The sequence below is a fragment of the Microtus pennsylvanicus genome, chromosome 6 (genome assembly GCF_037038515.1).
Source record: "Microtus pennsylvanicus isolate mMicPen1 chromosome 6, mMicPen1.hap1, whole genome shotgun sequence".
NCBI classification, from domain to species: Eukaryota; Metazoa; Chordata; class Mammalia; order Rodentia; family Cricetidae; genus Microtus; species Microtus pennsylvanicus.
The window spans coordinates 96714236-96732261 of NC_134584.1; the positions used below are offsets into that span (position 1 = coordinate 96714236).

Sequence of the window (18026 nt, forward strand, 5' to 3'; positions counted from 1 at the left end):
TAGTTCGAGCCTCATCTCCCCCCACTTCCTGGTTGTGCTACTAGGCAGGTTGCTGAAGCTCTCTGAGCTTTGGTTTTTCTCATCCAGCGCTTTCCTTCTGTAAGTACCATAGGGATTCAGTCAAATGCACCTGTGCATTGTTCAGCCTAGAGCCTGGCACACGCATGTGTTGGTTATGGGAATGTCTGAGGGCACTGCTCAGGCTAGCATTTGGTAATGCTGTGCACCTTGAGGCCCACGGCATTGGAAGTAACTGGTGGGCTAGCTGCTGCTTCTGTTTAGCCATGTTTTGGCGCTGGGGAAGCTGATGTGACGTCACCCCCGTTCCCTCACATCTGCACACACAGCACACCCACGTGCAGGAAATGCAGGGCAGGTGGTGGTGTCTCCAGCGGGCTTCGCTCTTCCATTCATTTGGTCCTCATGTCTTTTCTGGGCATTGCTGTGCAACCTCAAGGACACCTGGACAAGTGAGGTCCAGCTTATAGGCTAGCAGGAGTTAGCTGGGAGGCCACAGCAATGATGCAGTGTGGCCACGCCTCTGATGGCTGCAGTACAGGACCATCCAGATGGTCCTAACTGACAGCGGACACAGGAAAGGTTGGTGCTTAGAAGGAGATGTCCAGACTTAGACTTGAGAGACTCTTTAGAGTTAGCTTCCTGGGGTTATATCTGTGCATGTATACGTGTGTGTGTGTGTATAATGGCCCAGCAAGGGGAACAGCATGCGCAAAGGCATGTGTGTGCATATTGTGGATAGGAGACTGTGACAGCGCAGGCAAGGTTGAGAAGGCTGGCTGTCTCCCATAGGACCTTGGAAGCCATCAGGCACTCTGTGTGGTTTCCTCCTGAGGGCAATGGGGAGCCACTGGAGGGTAATGGGCAGGTTTGAGTGGCCTGAAAGTGGCCTCTGCTTTGGTCAGGAAGGCCTTGTCTTTTGTGGCCCATTCCTGGTTGCTGGCCTAGGCATCCAGTGTCGGATAGAGTACAGGCAGTAGCCAGCCCCCTAAGAATGTCTCTTACTCCCATCCAAGGGCCTTTGGCAGAAACTACCAGCCTCCCCAGGCTTTGCCTGGAACTGTTGTGGTCATGTCTGTTTTTCATGAACCCAGTCATCGGGGCATTAGGAGAAGCAGCTGTGCACAGTCCTGGCCCCGATGCATGCCTGGAATCTTTGAATGTACTGAGTTGGCTCGGGGACTCTCTTTGATGACATGCTGGAGGCCTGCATTGGATTCCAGGCCCCTGACATGCAGTGTGTGCTGGGTTGTCAGGGGCACCTAGGGTGCAGGGAAGGAGTGTGTGGAGGGACCTCCTGTGAAATCATCCCTGGCCGTGGGAGCAGAGGACACATTTACTTGGGACAGAGGATTCGACACTCTTCTGTGTGGCCAGGAAGGGGATTAGAAGGGACTGGCACAGTAGGGACACCAGGACTTCAGAGTCCCTTTCCACCACTTCTATCCATTCTCTCCCTCCACAACCCTTCTGATTTGCTCTGGGGACCTCTGGAGGTGGTAGTAGACCTCTGAAGCTCCCGTTTATGACCCTGGCTTTGTCCCGGCTGGCTTTGGCACCCAGGAATGAAGGTTTATAGCCAGGCTTCTGGTCTTTGCCCTAGGTTACTGTCCCAATCACTCACTCTCCAATCCCAGGTTAATGGGTGACAAGATAGCTTTTCCTGGCAGGCTCACAGTGCCCACCTACCAATGCAGTGTGTGGCGGAGGACAGCATGGAAGGAGCCCCAGCTTTGTGGTCAGGTAGATTTGGGCATACACCTAGAACCTGCCGGTTACCTGTTAAGGGGGCCGTAACAAGCCATTGAATCCCTCTGAGCCTTCTGGTGGTCTCTAAGCCAGACTCAGTTAGGTTGTCTGTTAACGGTCCTACGTTGTCGGGAACCTCTTACCCAGCCTACTGTACCCACAGTCTAGCAGGAGCCCAGGCCCTGCCTTTCTGCACTCAGATCCTTGGGGCACATGTCAGAGTTGGATGAGGCTTGATGACAAGTGCTACCTTTGACTGAGCAGCCAATCAGACCTTTGTCAGGCCTCTTCCTAAGTATCCCAAGACTATAGCCCTGAACTGCCTGGGAGGCAAGGTTAATGTGGATGAAAAGCCAGCTAGGGAAGAGACCCCGAAGCAGCCATTGGCAGCAGCAGGGAAAGGGTCTAGATGGACTGATAAAACCAGGCCTAGGGGCTGGCAGCCGCAGCTGTCTGCTGTGCTGTTCAGGCTACTATCTCCATGGCAACAACTATCCCCAGCCTGGGGATTGGTCTCTTAAAGGCACAGCAGTGGAGCTGGGGTGAGGAGGGCAGGGCCAGTGTCTGCACCAGCCCAACACACCCTGACCCGTAGTTTGTACTTTGGAACAGAAGAAGAAGCAGGCTTGTGTCATCTGTAAGCTGGTAGGTACGAAGGTGGCTCTGTGCCCACCTGGGTCACCTCTGCCTTCCCTGAGCATCATGGCTTTCCCTTCTGGTAATCAGGAGTCAGACTAGAGGACAGAAGTCCCCAGCAGTGAATCAGGATACTGTTCCTCTGTTTATCTCATGGGCAGGGCAGAACACTGTTAGGAAACAGGGCTCCAAGATGGCCAGGACAGGGCTGAGCAGAAAGGAAGGTACCAGCCAACTCCAAGTCCGAGGCCCATTGGTTGGATTGTCCTGTGAATTTTCAGAATGTCATCTGTCCTTTCCATACTAAGTCATCCTTTGTGTATTCTATTCTCAGATTACCCATGTTCACTATTTAATATATTCTTTTTCTTTCTTTTTCTTTTCTTTTCTTTTCTTTCTTTCTTTCTTTCTTTCTTTCTTTCTTTCTTTCTTTCTTTCTTTCTTTCTTTTTTTTTTTTTTGAGCCAGAGTTTTGCTGTAATTTTAGAGCCTGTCCTGGAACTAGCTCTTGTAGACCAGCTGGCCTCGAACTCACAGAGATCCACCTGCCTCTGCCTCTGCCTCCCGAGTGCTGGGATTAAAAGCATGTGCCACCACTTCCTGGCTTTAATATATTCTAACTGAAATCATTTATAAAAACACACCTCGCTATATGAAAGTTTGGTGTCACCATAAACAGAAGGTAGCAGGGAGACTCAGAGCAAACTGTACAATGGTGTCAGGGTCTGCCTGGAGCCCATGCTGCCTAAAGCCCTGAGCGTCTTACCCTCTGTCGAAGAGGGTCTGTGAAAGCCAGAGGCCTAAGACATCAGTCTGCCCCAAGGCTGCCTCCTGGGCACTGTGTATAGAACAGGGTGACTGCTTTACACCTGCTCCTCCTGACCCAGTTCCAGCAATACTACAACCTCAACGTGACCCTGATCCACATCCCAGAAGTGATGGCCCAAATAACCTGTGCTTAGCCCCTGCGGGTGTCTCCATCCGTGCTAAGTATTGAGTTAACAGAGTACACGTATTCCTGCCCAGAAAGACAAGAGGAGGGAGGCCAGCCCCAGAGGCTTGTAGGCTAGCATGTGTTCCTTTGCAAGCCTGGGCCTGCCGGGCAGCTGACAGGCCAGCTCTGAGCAGTAATTCTCAGCTTAGAGATGATGAAACTGAAGTGCAGCGGATTAAGCCTCAGTGGCCCGGAGCTATACTGCATAGCAACTGGCAAAGGGTCAGAGCAGGGAGTGTCCCACTGAGTGGGTCATTTGCCTTCTTCAGGCCTCGGGGATTCGGAAAGGAGGGGTGCCGGGGCCTCACTCATCACCTGGCTGACTCTTCCTTACAGCAGTACTTCATCCTCCTCATCATCACTGACGGGGTCATCAGCGACATGGAGGAGACACGGCATGCCGTGGTGCAGGCCTCCAAGCTGCCCATGTCCATCATTATCGTGGGGGTGGGCAACGCTGACTTCGCAGCCATGGAATTTCTGGATGGGGACAACCGGAGACTGCGCTCACACACAGGCGAGGAGGCCGCCCGCGACATCGTGCAGTTTGTGCCCTTCCGAGAGTTCCGCAATGTGAGTGTGGGCTCCCGGGCTGGGAAGGGCAGTGGCAGGGTCCGCCACAGAGCTCATGGTCCATGACAGGTCAGCCTCAGGTTCCTCCCCCTATACTGTTGGCTTCTGAGGGCCCATGATGAGCCAGGTGCTACTGTGTCACCCTTGGCCCAGAGGAGGCCATTGTGACACTCATTTCCACAAACCAAAGGAACCCAGGAGTGGAACCTAATTCCCATTATGGCTCTAGGCAGTGTCCTGGGTAAGAACTAGCCTGATGGACAGACCACTGTGGCCTGGTGAGGTGAGAGCCAAGGCCCAGAGCTGGGGCTTCCTGCGCTTTTTTCAACCAGCCCTTATTCTGCAGGTGGGAAGCCCCTCCTCCTGTTAGCTTGGCTTTCTTTTCCAAAATATGGGGGAGATTTAGTGATAGTGGTGGTAGTCAGCCTCTTCCTGAAAGTGGCGCTGGCCTTATTCAGATGACCCGTGAGGAGGCCAGGGCTGGCAGAAGGCTCTTGAGATGCTTTGTCTTTTGGTTGGATCTTTGGGTGACATTGCGCAAGGCCAGCCTAGGTTCTAACTGGGACGGATAATGCATCACATGGTGTTGGGTATGCCATGATCTTACTGAGCCTCAGTCCCCTCAGCTAAAGCCTGAGAACCAGGCTCAGCAAGTGGTGGCCCAGTGGTCATCATACATCTGCCTAGGATGACTGTGTGCCTTTCTCTGGCTTCCTAGGACAAATGTGGGGCATAGGTCAACCGTTGCTATATGGGGCAGTGACTGGACATTGGCTGTGCCTGGCTGCTCAGTAGTGGCCATTCAGTGCTGCTTCCCATAGTCGAAATGCTTCCAGCTGAGTAGAAACGAGACTGGGGCGAACCATTTCTTTCCCCTAAATTCATCCTCTGAGGTCTTTCCCCAAACACCTCCAGCCTGTGAAGGAAGAGCACTTCCTCAGTGAGGAAGTCACTGCTAGTGGTGGGGTTAGTCTGGGCTGCGCCTAGGGCCACTCATTTCAGATGGCCCTGACCCTCAGCCCTAAGGTTCTCCTCGACCCCCTGCTATCACAGCTCTAGGGCACAGCTCTAGCGAATCTCCCAACTTCTGCTCCTTAATCCTCCTCCTCTTTCCTTTTTTCTCCCCACCTGGACTCCACAGGCAGCAAAAGAAACTCTGGCCAAAGCGGTGTTGGCGGAGCTGCCTCAGCAAGTAGTGCAGTATTTCAAGCATAAAAACCTACCCCCCACCAACTCGGAGCCTGCCTGAGCCCATGCCCAGCAGCAGCATGCCAGCTGAGCCCCCAGCCTCCCCCAGGAACATGCACGTTCACCCTGCTTCCTCGTGGGTGGCCTTTTCTACCAGTCCACATTTTTATTTTTTACAACCGGACCTCCACCCCCAACTTCCCCCAGCCCAGCTGGGCTTCCTTTGTCAGAGTCAACTGATGATGCTTCCAGGACAAACCGGCTTCCTCTCCCCACCCTCCTGCCACTCCAAGTATTGAATGTACTTTGTATAATTTTAGTGGGATTATTGTTATTAAAGAGAATAAAATTTTTACAATCATAACTGGCTTTCCCTAAGTCACCAGCTGCGATGAGGAACTTGTCCCTAGCACACCTTGTATGGTGGCCTCCTCTGGTTCTACACTGTGAATGTGTTCCACTTGTTACACTCAGGTACCAGAGGAGTATCAGATGTCGCCTTCAGCCTCTTCCGTAGTGAGGGTCAGTGGGCATGCACCCATCTAGAAAAGGAAGCCCTCCCTCTTCAAGAGTCAGTGTCATACTGCTACATGGGGACATGCATTCCCTGTCAGCAGTAGCGATCCGATGAGACTGGCACAGGACATGGCACTGCACACACGGTACAGACGTGGGGAGACACCACACAGCACCTGTCCTCTTGAGAAGTTCTAGCCTTTTGACAGGCTGATGTGACTGTAGTAGAGATGTCTCTACCGAGCACCATGTTTCTAGCTCCCTGTACCAGCACTGTTCACGGACCTTTTACAGCCCAACCATGACCCTGCAGAAACAGAAACACACCGTACCTACTAGACAGGTGGATGTGGATGGAAGTGTGGCTGACCTGGGCATGTGTATTCTACTACACCCAGCATCTCCCTTAGCTCTGCAAGGGGCTTTCCCACTCAAGCTGCTAATGACCTTACCCTGACACGAAAGGCAGGTGTCTCTGCCTTCTCCCCAGCCAGGCCTTCCTAGCTACTGGAACTGGGCAGCACTAGGCAGGTCCCAATCTCGGAAGCCATGGTGTACTTGGTGGGAGGAACAAACTTCTGTGGCCACCAGATGCTCGTTTGTTTTGAGACAGGGTCTCACTATGTAGCTCAGGCTGTCCGGGAACTCATTGTGTAAACCAGGCTGGCCTTGAACTCACAAAGATCATTCTACTTCTGTCTCCTGGAAGCTAGGACTAAAGATGTGTGCCACCACACCCAGCTACTAACTGCTCATTTACCTCTGGCTTGGCCAACTAGGGAGTCTAGTGGTTTTAGCTCCCAGAGCTGTGTACTGAACAAGCTAAAGTCTCACGAGAACACAGGAAGCCAGCCTTCAGGCATACATAAAAATTTTGGTTCTGTCACACAGCAGGCAGGCAGTCGCTGGGCCTCTGGGAGGTTGGGGTTCCTCTATAGAGTGTATAGAAGGGCTGGCTTCAAAGTGCTTTTCCAGAATGAAAACCGTAGGTCTAGCAGCTTCAGTGGGGTCGCAGAAGCAGACTAGCAGTCTCCCATGAGGCCTTTCTGTGTCTCCGCCACAGCTGGGGCCAGGGCTGCCTGTTAAAGCTGTTCCAATTCCCTCTGAAACCATTCCTCTAGCAGGTGAGGGAACAATGCCAGCCCACAGCAGAGTCCTTAAGGTGTGACTTCAGAGGTGTTGACAAGACTCCAGCTGAGCACCAAGCACCAAAAGTACCTGCATTCCCTTCTAGCGTGTCTAAGTTGACTGGGCATGCCAGGATGCTAGGAAACCACCCAAGTCCAACCAGATGACTGCACTGCTACTGAGCGACTTGTTTTCCTGAAGGGGCCTAAGATGACAGCTTAGTCACATACCCACAGCAAGGACATTAGAGCCAGGGAACCCGGTGTGCCTAAGAAATTAACATTTAGCTAACTGGAGTAACGAACGCAGAAGCTGGTGGAGCTGGCAACCAGATCTGACCCTTCCAACATGTTACAACTGGAGACTGCCAGAGTCATGCAAAACTATGCTGCACACTGATACCCTCTGGACCCCTCCCCAGGCACGAGAGGCATCTAATCTAGATAATCAGTTATCCCATAGGAAGCTGGTGAAGGGCCTTGTCCGCCTCTATGCTGTTCACTGTGGCTTATCTGTGGAGGGTGGAAAGAGGCTGCTCTCAAGCTTTTCTCTTAGGTGAGGAGGCCAACAGGGGGAGAATTCAGGAGCTGGGAAGTAATAAGGACTGAAGACAAACTCTGATAAGGCTCCTGAGGAGAGGGTGTTCCTGGGGATACCTCAGCCTGAGGAACGAGCTTTCTACCCGGTCCTGGGACCTCTGGAAGCTGTACAGGCAGGGAGTCAGCTACCTGTCGAGGTCCAGTCACATGAGGTGACTCAGACTTCAAGTCTCTTTCCCCCATTCCAAGTGGGCAGCAGGCCTCAGGACAAACGACAGGAAGTGACTGCAGTACAGTACCACTGCAAGTCGGACAGCAACCGAGCACTGCGGGCCCTCCAAGTGGTCTCAGAACTAAGAACTGTGCCCCCTGATAGAATGTACAAGGCTTAGAGAAACCAACCATGTTTCATACTTTCTTACCTAACTGTAAAATCCCTATTCAGGCGCAGTACATCTGGTGGGCCTGGTCCCTAGACCCTCCTCAGAAGCTCAAGTCCTGACTGTAAAATGGCCTGTTTGCACAGAAGCTACTCATGCCCTCACGTACACTTTCAGTCATTCCTAGCTTACTTACATCAACTCAGGACACCTACTGCAATGTAATATTCTAGACGTTGTTACACTCTCTCGCTTAGGGAATGAGAAAAGGATGCACATGTTCTGTGCGGAGGGAATCATCTGGTTCCCGGGTGAGGCCTGCCAGGGCACAAGGCTGACTGTCCTGAAGGCTAAAGTGAGGTTTCCTTCCACATCTGCTCATTCTGTTCTTCTGTGGAGCCCACTGTTGGTCTGCCCTGGCTGCTTCCCGTTGGTTGGCCTGCTTTGCCACAGAACTGGTGTTTCAATTATAGCTTCTACACCATTAGGCACAATGAACTACTGTAAAAAAAAAAAAAAGCCACCGGTGTGACTCAAGCTTGCCTGAGACACCAAAAGCAGAGGCCAGTCTACAGTAGGCCACAGTGGCACTCATCAGTAATCCCAGCATTCAGGAAGCCAGCTAGGGCTACACGGCAGACTGGGAAAAGAAACCTGGGTCTGTAGACCGTGCAGCGCAGCCAGCTGCAAACGATGGGGGAGCTGGAAGCATGAGATGTGGTACGGAGCGACAGCTTGCTCCGACAGGTTTGAAAATTGAAGTTAGGGGACAGTTTTAAACCTCACAGCCCTGTCACCTTTTCTCAACATCAATAGCGACCATGAGACACTCGGTGGCCTCTGAGAAATCAAGCCACACGAAACTGATGACTTTGATGTCTTGGTCTGCATCCTGAAATGGTTCAGGGTTCTGTGGGTGCAAGAACACGCTGCAGGAGTCACAGGAACAAAGAGGCAGAAGGTGCTTGCAGTTTTACCTAAACGTCTTCTCAGGATGGAGCTGACGCTCCCGCACTGACAGAAAAGATTAGCACTGGGAGGCTCTGCAAAGGGTGGCAGCAATCACAGGCACCCACGATGGGTGAAGGAAAACCACCATCTGCTGGTGGGCACCAGTGTCAATACACTGAAAGGGGAAAGGAAGGGCTGGATGAGATCCAGGGCCCTCTCTGCCCACGTTAAAACTGAGGAGCTTCCTCTGCCTGCCAGTATGTCAGTGCCAACACATTCGGTGTCTCACTCGTCTCACACCCATAGGAAGGAAGAAACAATGGATACTGGAACCAGGGACTGAGAACTCGGGCTCATTCTGGAGCAGGCGCACAGACCGTCAGATGTATCTGTCTTCCAACCTGAGTCCTGCACACCTCTCCCTCCTCCATGAGACAGAATCAGACAAGACCTGTGGCTCATGGTCCAGGAGCTGTTGTTGGGGAAGCCGGGGACAGTGTGGGGCAGAGGCGGGGGGAGGTGGAGGCGTGGATAAAGGAAAAGCACTGAGGCAGCATCTCAGGCTGGAAATACCTTCACCGTCAAAAGCTGCAGCGCTGTATGTGCAAACAGCGGGGCCTTGGTGGAGTAGAGGACAGCCGTAACAGGCACGTCCCACTAGTTTGCAGCAGGATTCCAGAAACAGCGAGGCATTAGTCATCTCTTTAACACGGCTATCAGCAGTTATAGTTTCTGGCTATGATTCAGTAAATTTGCTTCTCTAATGTTTAGAATCTTAAACTAAATTCTTTATTTCAAAAACAAAATCAAAACAGTTTTCCAGGGAGAGAAGGTGGGCAGAAGATGGACATGTCATCCTTACCAGCTCCTTCCTACCTCCGCAGGCTGGAGAGGGGGGAATAACAACATGGAAGAACATCACCTCAAGGGCTGTGGTTGACTCATGGCCTTGTGGGTGTGGTTTGCAATCTTTAGTCACATAACATCCAGGAAGGGTCAGACCTAGGGCAGAACTCAGGTCAGCAGCTAATCTGCCCTTCTCTATGCCACACACAACATGGCAGAACCAAGCAGCCCCTTCACCTACAATAGTGTATCAAGATAATGCTTCCTGTGCTACTAGGAAAGGAGAAAAACAAGAAAACAAGGTACGGTGAACCCTTGCACCACCAGTGGCATTTCTGAGACTTGCCTGAACCCCAACTCCTATCGCTGGGACAGGTTTGGTCATCTGCACTGGAGCACAAAGAGAAACCAAGCAGAGTCTGAGCCACAAGCAGACTCTGGCACAATTCTAGGTTAGGTTAGAATGTCACATGTGCACAGGAAGCAGGTGAAGAAGTTTTCTGAGGGAGGTGATGCTGAGTCAGAACAGGCATTTAACCCTCTGGGGAGACGCTCCCTATGGTGATGTCAGGAGCTAGGGTGCTTCGAGGAAGGTGTTGGTTCGGAAGATGGAGGAGACGATCTTCCCTGTAGCGTTGATGGTGCCTTCGCTGTCTGAACTGGACTCGGAGTCACTGCTCCCGGAGTAGGCACCCAGGCCCGGGAGGATGCCGATGCAGACAGCAGCGGATGGGCAGTGGATGGAGGGGCCGCTCAGAGAAGAGCTTCCAAGAGACACGCAGGACGGAGCTTCTGCAAAAGGGAGGGCAGGAAGTCAGTCATAGCGCTCCCTAATGGTGAAGGGTCATCCCCAGGTCCTGGACACCGTGCCAGGGTTTTCTACAAAGAGCCCCGATGCTGCAGAACAACTCTGCAGTCATAGGAGGCTCTAGACATCTTTGGGCTACAGGTGAGGAAGCTGACAGAGAAGAGAAAACACAGAGTTGGGACTCAGAGTCTGCCCACACTCTCTTGCCACCCACCAGTTCTGAGGCTGAGGAACAGACTATATAGAGTCACCTATCTTAGTCTGATGTCTTCAGCGATGCTGTGGCCCTCAACTGGAAGCTAGATTAAGAGACCAACTGTGGGCGGTACAAACAACACTGCCATACATAGAGAGCAGTCTACTGACTAGCAGGAATCAGCCATACAGTTTTGCTCTTTATGGAGCATTTTCCCAGGATGGGGAGATGGGTACCTCAAAAACTGATTTATCACTTTTGTACTGAGAATCACTGAAGAAAAAATTTATTTTTTTTACTTATTTATTTAACATTATTTTATGTGCATTGGTGTGACGGTATCAGATCCCTTAGAACTGAAGTAACAGATAGCTGTAAGCTGTCATATGGGTGCAGGGAACTGAACCTGGGTTCTTTAGAAGAGCAACCAGGATTCTTAACCACTGAGCCACCTCTTCAGCCCAGAAACATTTTAAAGCCAGGTACAATATCACCATGTATCTGGGCTCTTCTTTCCAGAATATGCATAGTGATTCTGCTATTCTAATGACAAAGGCCTGGATCTACAACATGCAGAACTTGACAATTACAGAGAACGTTAGGGGTCTGGAGAGACGGCTAAGATTAAAAAGCACATATTGTATTCTCGAAGAGGACCTGAGTTCAGTTCCCAGCACTCAAAAGCAAAACAATCCTACATTGAGAATGGCGCTCCATTCTTTCTTCCCTGTTTCCAGCCTCATGCAGTCACTGTAACAACTGTATGTAGGGCTTCTCCCTGCTGACTGATGAGGGAAGTCAAGTAAGCTGGTAAGTACACAGACTAGAGTATAAAACACTAGACCTGCGCCCGAAGATTCTGGACTCAAGTGAAGCCAAAGCTCACTGGAGCAGAAGGCCAGTAAGCAGCACCCTCCATGGCCTCCAAATCAGCTCCTGCCTCCGAGTTCCTGCCCTCACTGCTTTTGATGATGAACTGATATGTGGAAGTATAAATCAAATAAACCCTTTCCTCCCCAAGTTGCTTTTGGTCATGGTGTTTCATCACAGCAATAGAAACCCTAAAAGATAGTAATGCACGCCTATTATCCCAGTAGTTGGGAAGTAGAGGCAGGAATATTAGAGGCTAAAGATTATCCTTAGCTACATAGTAAGTCTGAGGCCAGCTTGGTCTACATGAGACCTTGCCTTAAAATAAAAAAAAAAATAAAAATAAAGGACACAGATAATACAAGTAGTTCACAGAACAATGAAACGTGAGTTTTAAACACAGGAAAAGAAACAATTATTAGGAAGGAATGTGTGAGTAACAGCTCAAGACAATTTGACAATGACCTCCAAACTTAACCAACTATTGTGGATCATGGTCCTCAGAACAAAATAACCACTATCTTCCTCAGATCATCTGTAGCTTCTTGCAAGAGACGATTCCAATCAGGCCTGCTGACTGTTGACATTCCCTCAGAGGAGGAGAGGATAGGGAGGATCATTGGACCTGGGCACAGTGCCAAGGCTTTCCCTGAAGAAGCCCCAACACAACAAAACAACCCAGATAACCAGAGGGCAACTGTGGTTATCCTTGTGTTACAAAAGGAGATCCCAGCCCCCGTCTCAGCCATCTATAACTCTGCCCTAGTCACACCTGGGGTAGAGTACAGGGGTATCGTGTAAGGAGATAGAGCACACAGGCTGGGGAGGGTAGCTGAGGAGAGCCCCCTCCATGCAGCTAAGGGAAGCAAGCCACCATCCATGCTAGGTGAGGACTCCTCAGAATGGCTGCTGCTCTGGGGATCTCCCAGGCTCCTGCAGTAACCTCTCACCCGTGCTCTGTAGCCCAATAACATGGATTCTCCAGGGTGAATGCTGGTGGACTCTTACTTTTAAGAAAGGGGCAGATGTTTATATCTCTACAGGGAAGGACTTCTCACAACATCGATGGTGTTTCCGGAAACTGTCCACAGCAGCAAAAGGAGGTGTTTACAGAGGCTGTGCTGTCAGTGTCTGCCAACCTGGGACAAGCTGAATCACCTGAGAGGGAACCTCACCTGAGGCACTGTGGGCATTTTCTTAATTAATGATAGATGCAGGAGGGCCAAGTCCAGTTTAGGCAGTACCACCCCTGGGCAAGTGGCCCTAGGTTGTATAAGAAAACAGGCAGAGCAGGTCATGGCCATCCAGCCAGTAAGTAGTATTCCTCCATGGCTCCTGCTGAGTTCCTGCCCTGACTTCCTATAGTGATGGACTGTGAACTGGAAGTATACAATAAACCTTCTCCTACCCCCAGGTTGTTTTGCTTGGGGGTTTATCACAGCAACAGAGAAGCAAAGGAGGCCAGCAGGTAAGTGGCTGAGAATAAAGGTGCTGGGGCTGGGGCTGCAGCTCAGCATACTCACAGAGACTGCTGCCCGAGTATGCACAAGGCTCTGGGTTCCATTAACAGGACTGTGGGGGAAGAGGGAAGGAAACAAGTCTGTCCTCAATGGAAATGAATGGTCTCCAAGATGGACTCAATGGAAAAGGAGAGAAGCAGAACACAATGTAATTTAGGGAGAATCAGAAACATGCCCATGCACAAATACAACAAAGCCAAAAAACCAAAACCACGAACAACTGGTGGCAGTGTGTGGCTTAGGAAGACACCGGCGTCGACCGAGCCGTGGAGACTTACTTTTCCGACTGTACTCTTCTTATCCCTTTCTAAATTATTACCTCATTTAGACATTGTTTTTAAAAGGCAAATAAAAAATCCAAAGAGCATTTCAATCAAAGCAGAATATCCCATCAATGCTATAACCCTCCAGGATATCCTTCCAATAAAGGAGGGGGAATGCAGAAGCCTCAATGCCTGCTGAAGGGGCAGGACGTTTGTCTATACTCCCACTGAATAGAGGACCCTTGAAAGGGGTGCCCGCCCCACCACTACCCTGACACACACCCTGGTATGGCACGAAGTAGGCCAGAAGTTCCCTTGCAGATGGCTAATTTGGGGGAGGGTGGAGTAATGGTAAAAATCTGATCGTTTTAATATTTGGGACATTACAATAAGTTGTATAATTCATTCCTTGAGCGTTTGTTGTATTATTATGCGCCACACAGAACGCTTTCAAAGCTGAGAATAAAAGAATCCAGTTCAGAGTGCCTAGGAGGGCTGGAGCTGCCTGTGGAAGGATGGAGCCGAGCAGAGCTGCAACAGGAATCTGGACTGTTGTGACACTGGAGTCGCTTAAGTGAAAGGACAGACCCTCCAATTATCTAGGAAGTATCAAGAGAGAAAAGAGACTGCAACTCTGACAAATTTCATTCCAAAAGCAGTTAACTGCCCAGAGAGAACAAAATGGTGCCCTCTGATCTCACCATTTGGGGACGTTTCCTGCCAACGCCTGCCTCTGCCGGACCACATTGTCATATCGAGTTAGCAGAGAAAATGATGAATAAAGAATGTTCTTGGAATGCAGGCAGATGGAGAGAGTACAGAGGCCACCTTGCATGTTTGTTGGCTCTGCATGAGATAATTTTCAGTGGGAGAGCTCGGTTTCTGTCAGGGTCGGAGTCACCTTCTGTAGGACCAAGGCAAAGCCTGCCCCAGCAGAGGACAAGATTGAAGCAAGCTTCAAGGACAGTAGGTCGCTTCTGGGGTCCTTTCTCCTAGCAAAGGAAGGTTATTTCTCGTCTAGCTTGTACAAGAATCAGGAATAGGAAGAAGGCACTTAGAATGACAAATATAACTGCGTATACATACAGAGAACAGGCCTGGATGGAGACACAAAAATGTACACTGGTGTTTCCCGTGGAAATCAAAGGGATGGAAGAGGGTGTGGGAGAAAGAGACAGACTGATATTTTTAAAGGTACAGGTACCATCCCCGGTACTGTGGAGAAACAACTGAGTAAGCATCCACTATCTGAGAAAGAAATAAACGTAAGCCCTGTTTTTATAGATGGCCAACTGAATTGGATTTAGAACCCTCAATCCCACAGGTGGAACTAAAAACAAACTCTTGAATTCCTCATCCAGGCCCAAGAACACTCCCTTTTACTTATAATTTCCTGCTACCTAATACAGAGGCAGATTTCATCACATAAAAAGTCACTGTCTTCAAGGAAAATAGAGTCCTGAATACCATTCTAGGCTCAATCCAATCCAACCACTAGCAGAAGCTTGGTATTGTCTCCCACAGGTGAAATAAGAAACCTGACATTTGGCAAGAGAGAGAAAAACCTGTGGTGAGCAGAGGTCACCTGACCAGGGTTTATAAGCACTCCCGGGAGAACACGACTGTTACTTATCAGCTCCACTGGTTCACTACACACTACTTTTGTAGGGCAGCTGTCACATTCGTGGTAGGAATTCCTGCTTAATATAAAACGGTTTGGCAAATTAGATTAATTTAAGGCTGGCTTAAAGACACATAATGCACCCTTCACAAAAGATGCAGTGAGTCCTGTCCTTCCTATAGTTCTCGTCTACAATGAGGGAAAGGAAGAAATTAAGGGACCACACCCACCTTGAGCCTTGTCATCTGGGCCAGGGTCTGGTTTCAGTCTTTTCACACTATTGCCACTCTCTGAGCTGTAACAGAAAACATGGTGATTTGAGCTATGTTGACCGAGGGAATGGGAGCAGCAGAGATACTTATGAGAGTCTGGGCTGTCTCAAGGCTGTGATGACTGAAATGAAAAGATAACATTTCACTTCCAAGCCTCTGCCCAAACATAAAATCTACCTTCTGAAAAATCCAATGACACAGCATGCCAATTTTGGCTTTCTGTTATCTTTACCATTCAACTTGGGTAGAACCACGGATGGAGTTCAAGAGCATTTACACATTTTCACAATGACAAAACTTAAATTATTAAAGGAAACATTTCTGATGACATGTAGAGTCACCCAAAAGATTTTCACTAAAAGAGTAGATAAAGAATACGTTTCAGCGGAGAAAGACATTATACTGAAGAGATGGTGATGTAAGTTTAAACGTATATCTCATATATATGGGCCATAGTCTAATTTGTGGCATGAAACACAACAGTCCTGGGCAATAGTAGAACACAGAAGAGAGTGAATGTAGCATGAGATCTGATGGTCCCTCTGGTGGGAGGAGGGTTATGCTGGGGAGATTGTACCCACGGCCTCTCAATAGTAGGTAAGTGCTTAGCACAGAACTGCAGTCCCAGCCCAAGGGCTTCTGTTTGCATCATTTTTTTTTTTATTTTTCATTTTTCGAGACAGGGTTTCTCTGTAGCTTTTTTGGTTCCTGTCCTGGAACTAGCTCTTGTAGACCAGGCTGGCCTCGAACTCACAGAGATCCGCCTGCCTCTGCCTCCCGAGTGCTGGGATTAAAGGCATGCGCCACCACCGCCCGGCTTGTTTGTATCATTTTTAAGAAGGTAAGATAGCTATTCATATGCTTGCCTGGTAAATTTCAAGGCCCTATCACTAAAAGGGTACAAATAAGTATATATAATAGAAAGAAAAAATATTTTAAGGCCTTATTCATTTCTCCTCCTAAAAGCAAGACAATAAGGAAAAATATTTTAAAAAGTAAAAGGGAGGATGGGGATGAAGCTCAGTCAGGTAGACTGTAACCAATGCCCTGGGAAAGCTATGGGTTCAATCCCCAAACAGCATAAACTGGGCATGCTGGCACATCTGTAATCCCAGTTCTTAGGTGGAACAGGAGGGTCAGAAGTCCAAGGCCATCTTTGGCTATACACTGAGTTTGAAATCAGATTGGAATATATACACCTTGCTCTATAAGTAATAAACAAATGAATACAGATAAATAAGTAAATATAAATGAAATTTAAAAAGTACAAAAGACAGCACTAAGATGTTAGAAATTATATTTTAAGATCTGAATAAATATAGACTACACAAACTAGTAAAAAACAGATTGAGTACATTTTGAAACAATCATTTAAAGGTGCTTATCTAAAAAAACTTAAAAAAAAGAAAAACATACTCCAAAAAACTTAATACCCAAAAAGATTAAAAGTGGAAGCATGGATCAACAGAGAATCAAGGCAAATACTAGCATGAAAAAGGCTGGGTGGTGGCTATTCCTCACTGTCAACTTGACTACATCTGGGACTAACTAAAACCCTGGGGTTTTATCACTGTTCTACTGCTGTGAAGAGACACCATGACTAAAGCATTTAACTCAGGCCTTGCTCGCAGTTTCAGAGGTTTCCTTCATTATCATCAATCATGGCAGGGCATGTAAGAGAAAGACAGACAAAGACAGAAAAACAATTTTCTTTAAAATCACTTAGAACATTAATACCAGGAACAGGTGACAGCCTAAAGTCCTACCAAAAGAATTAGGATTTCCAGGGACAGTGGAGCACACCTGTAATACCAGCACTCAGGAGATGAGGTAGGAATAGTGAGTAGCCTGGTCTATACAATAAATTCCAGGCCACCCAGGGCTACACAAACAAAAACAAAAACAAACAAACAAAAAAAACCCCCAAAACTATGATATATAAACCACAATACTACAATATAATTAAGTTAGAAATTAGTAAGGAAAAAATAAAGACAGAATTTCATAGCCTCTAAGATACTAGGATTATAAGGGTTAGTAGTGTGTGTATGGGGAGGGTTACATTAGAACCAAGTATGGAAAAGTTACCTCAATATTGAAAATTTTAAATGTTTCAATATTATTTCTGAGACAAAGAAGAAATTGCAGTGGCAATTTTAAATACACAGTAGGAATTATAAAACTACTTGATGAGAGCTGAAAGAAGTAAACAGAATTGAGTGCCTCTAATTGAAAAGACTGAAAATAAATGAGTGTGGGTATCCCACAGGACTTTATAACAATAAGTATAAGAAAAAACTGAAAAACAGCAAAAATGATCTCTTTAAAGATAAGAAGCAGGTTTGTTTTTGTTTTGTGATACTTCACACATCTGGAGGCTTCCAGATTTTCACCAGGGATCTGAATTGTACATGCACCTTCTAACAACGATGACTCTCACGCTTTAAATTTATTAAACCAGAATTAGCATGAAGCCCAGGACAAACTCTCAGGTTATTTTGAATAAACTAGGGCAGGGGAGATCAGAAACTCCTGCCCCAAGAGGCTAATGTGTCACCTTGCTACAAAAGCAACATTAAATGATATACTTTGAAAACCCAAGAGAGTCTCTATACAGATTAACAGATAAGCTAACAGAGCCCTTCCTAAATATGATATAAAGACTAATCAAGGGAGACAGTTGAAATACCCACTTGGCAACAGCAAGAGTACCCAGGAGGTAACTGCCCACCTGGAGAGCTCATCAAACTGGTCCAGGTCTGATTCCTGAGAGCCAATGAGCTTTGAAAAGCTTATATAGGATGTTAAAAGATTCATGGCTTTTTAAGGTTCCTTCTTAGACCACTGATCCTCCCCCTATGCTGCTGTACCATGATGACATTTTTACATGTGCTCAGTGTTCCTAGGAACATCTGCAGCAGATAGATGTTGTGCCAAACCGCAAGACTGCATCAATACA

The 18026-nt window shown here is 48.3% G+C and overlaps 2 protein-coding genes across 4 annotated transcripts in view; one reads left to right on the top strand and one right to left on the bottom strand.

Annotated features, from left to right (window-relative positions):
• Cpne2 (copine 2) overlaps nucleotides 1–5519 on the top strand; it is a 36992-nt gene extending 31473 nt beyond the window's left edge. The window contains exons 15-16 of one of the 2 annotated variants that reach the window (XM_075976937.1): nucleotides 3733–3969; nucleotides 5111–5519. In XM_075976937.1, the coding sequence (XP_075833052.1) occupies nucleotides 3733–3969; nucleotides 5111–5218 (345 nt within the window). In that variant the 3' untranslated portion in view covers nucleotides 5219–5519. The remainder of the gene's footprint in view (nucleotides 1–3732; nucleotides 3970–5110) is intronic. The other variant, XM_075976936.1, reaches the window with a different exon arrangement.
• Nucleotides 5520–9421: 3902 nt separating this feature from the next.
• Nucleotides 9422–18026, bottom strand: part of Psme3ip1 (proteasome activator subunit 3 interacting protein 1) — a 30947-nt gene continuing 22342 nt past the window's right edge. For both annotated transcript variants that reach the window (XM_075976939.1, XM_075976938.1), the window contains exons 7-8: nucleotides 15026–15090; nucleotides 9422–10309 (exon numbers count right to left, since the gene is read on the bottom strand). In XM_075976939.1, the coding sequence (XP_075833054.1) occupies nucleotides 10092–10309; nucleotides 15026–15090 (283 nt within the window). In that variant the 3' untranslated portion in view covers nucleotides 9422–10091. The remainder of the gene's footprint in view (nucleotides 10310–15025; nucleotides 15091–18026) is intronic.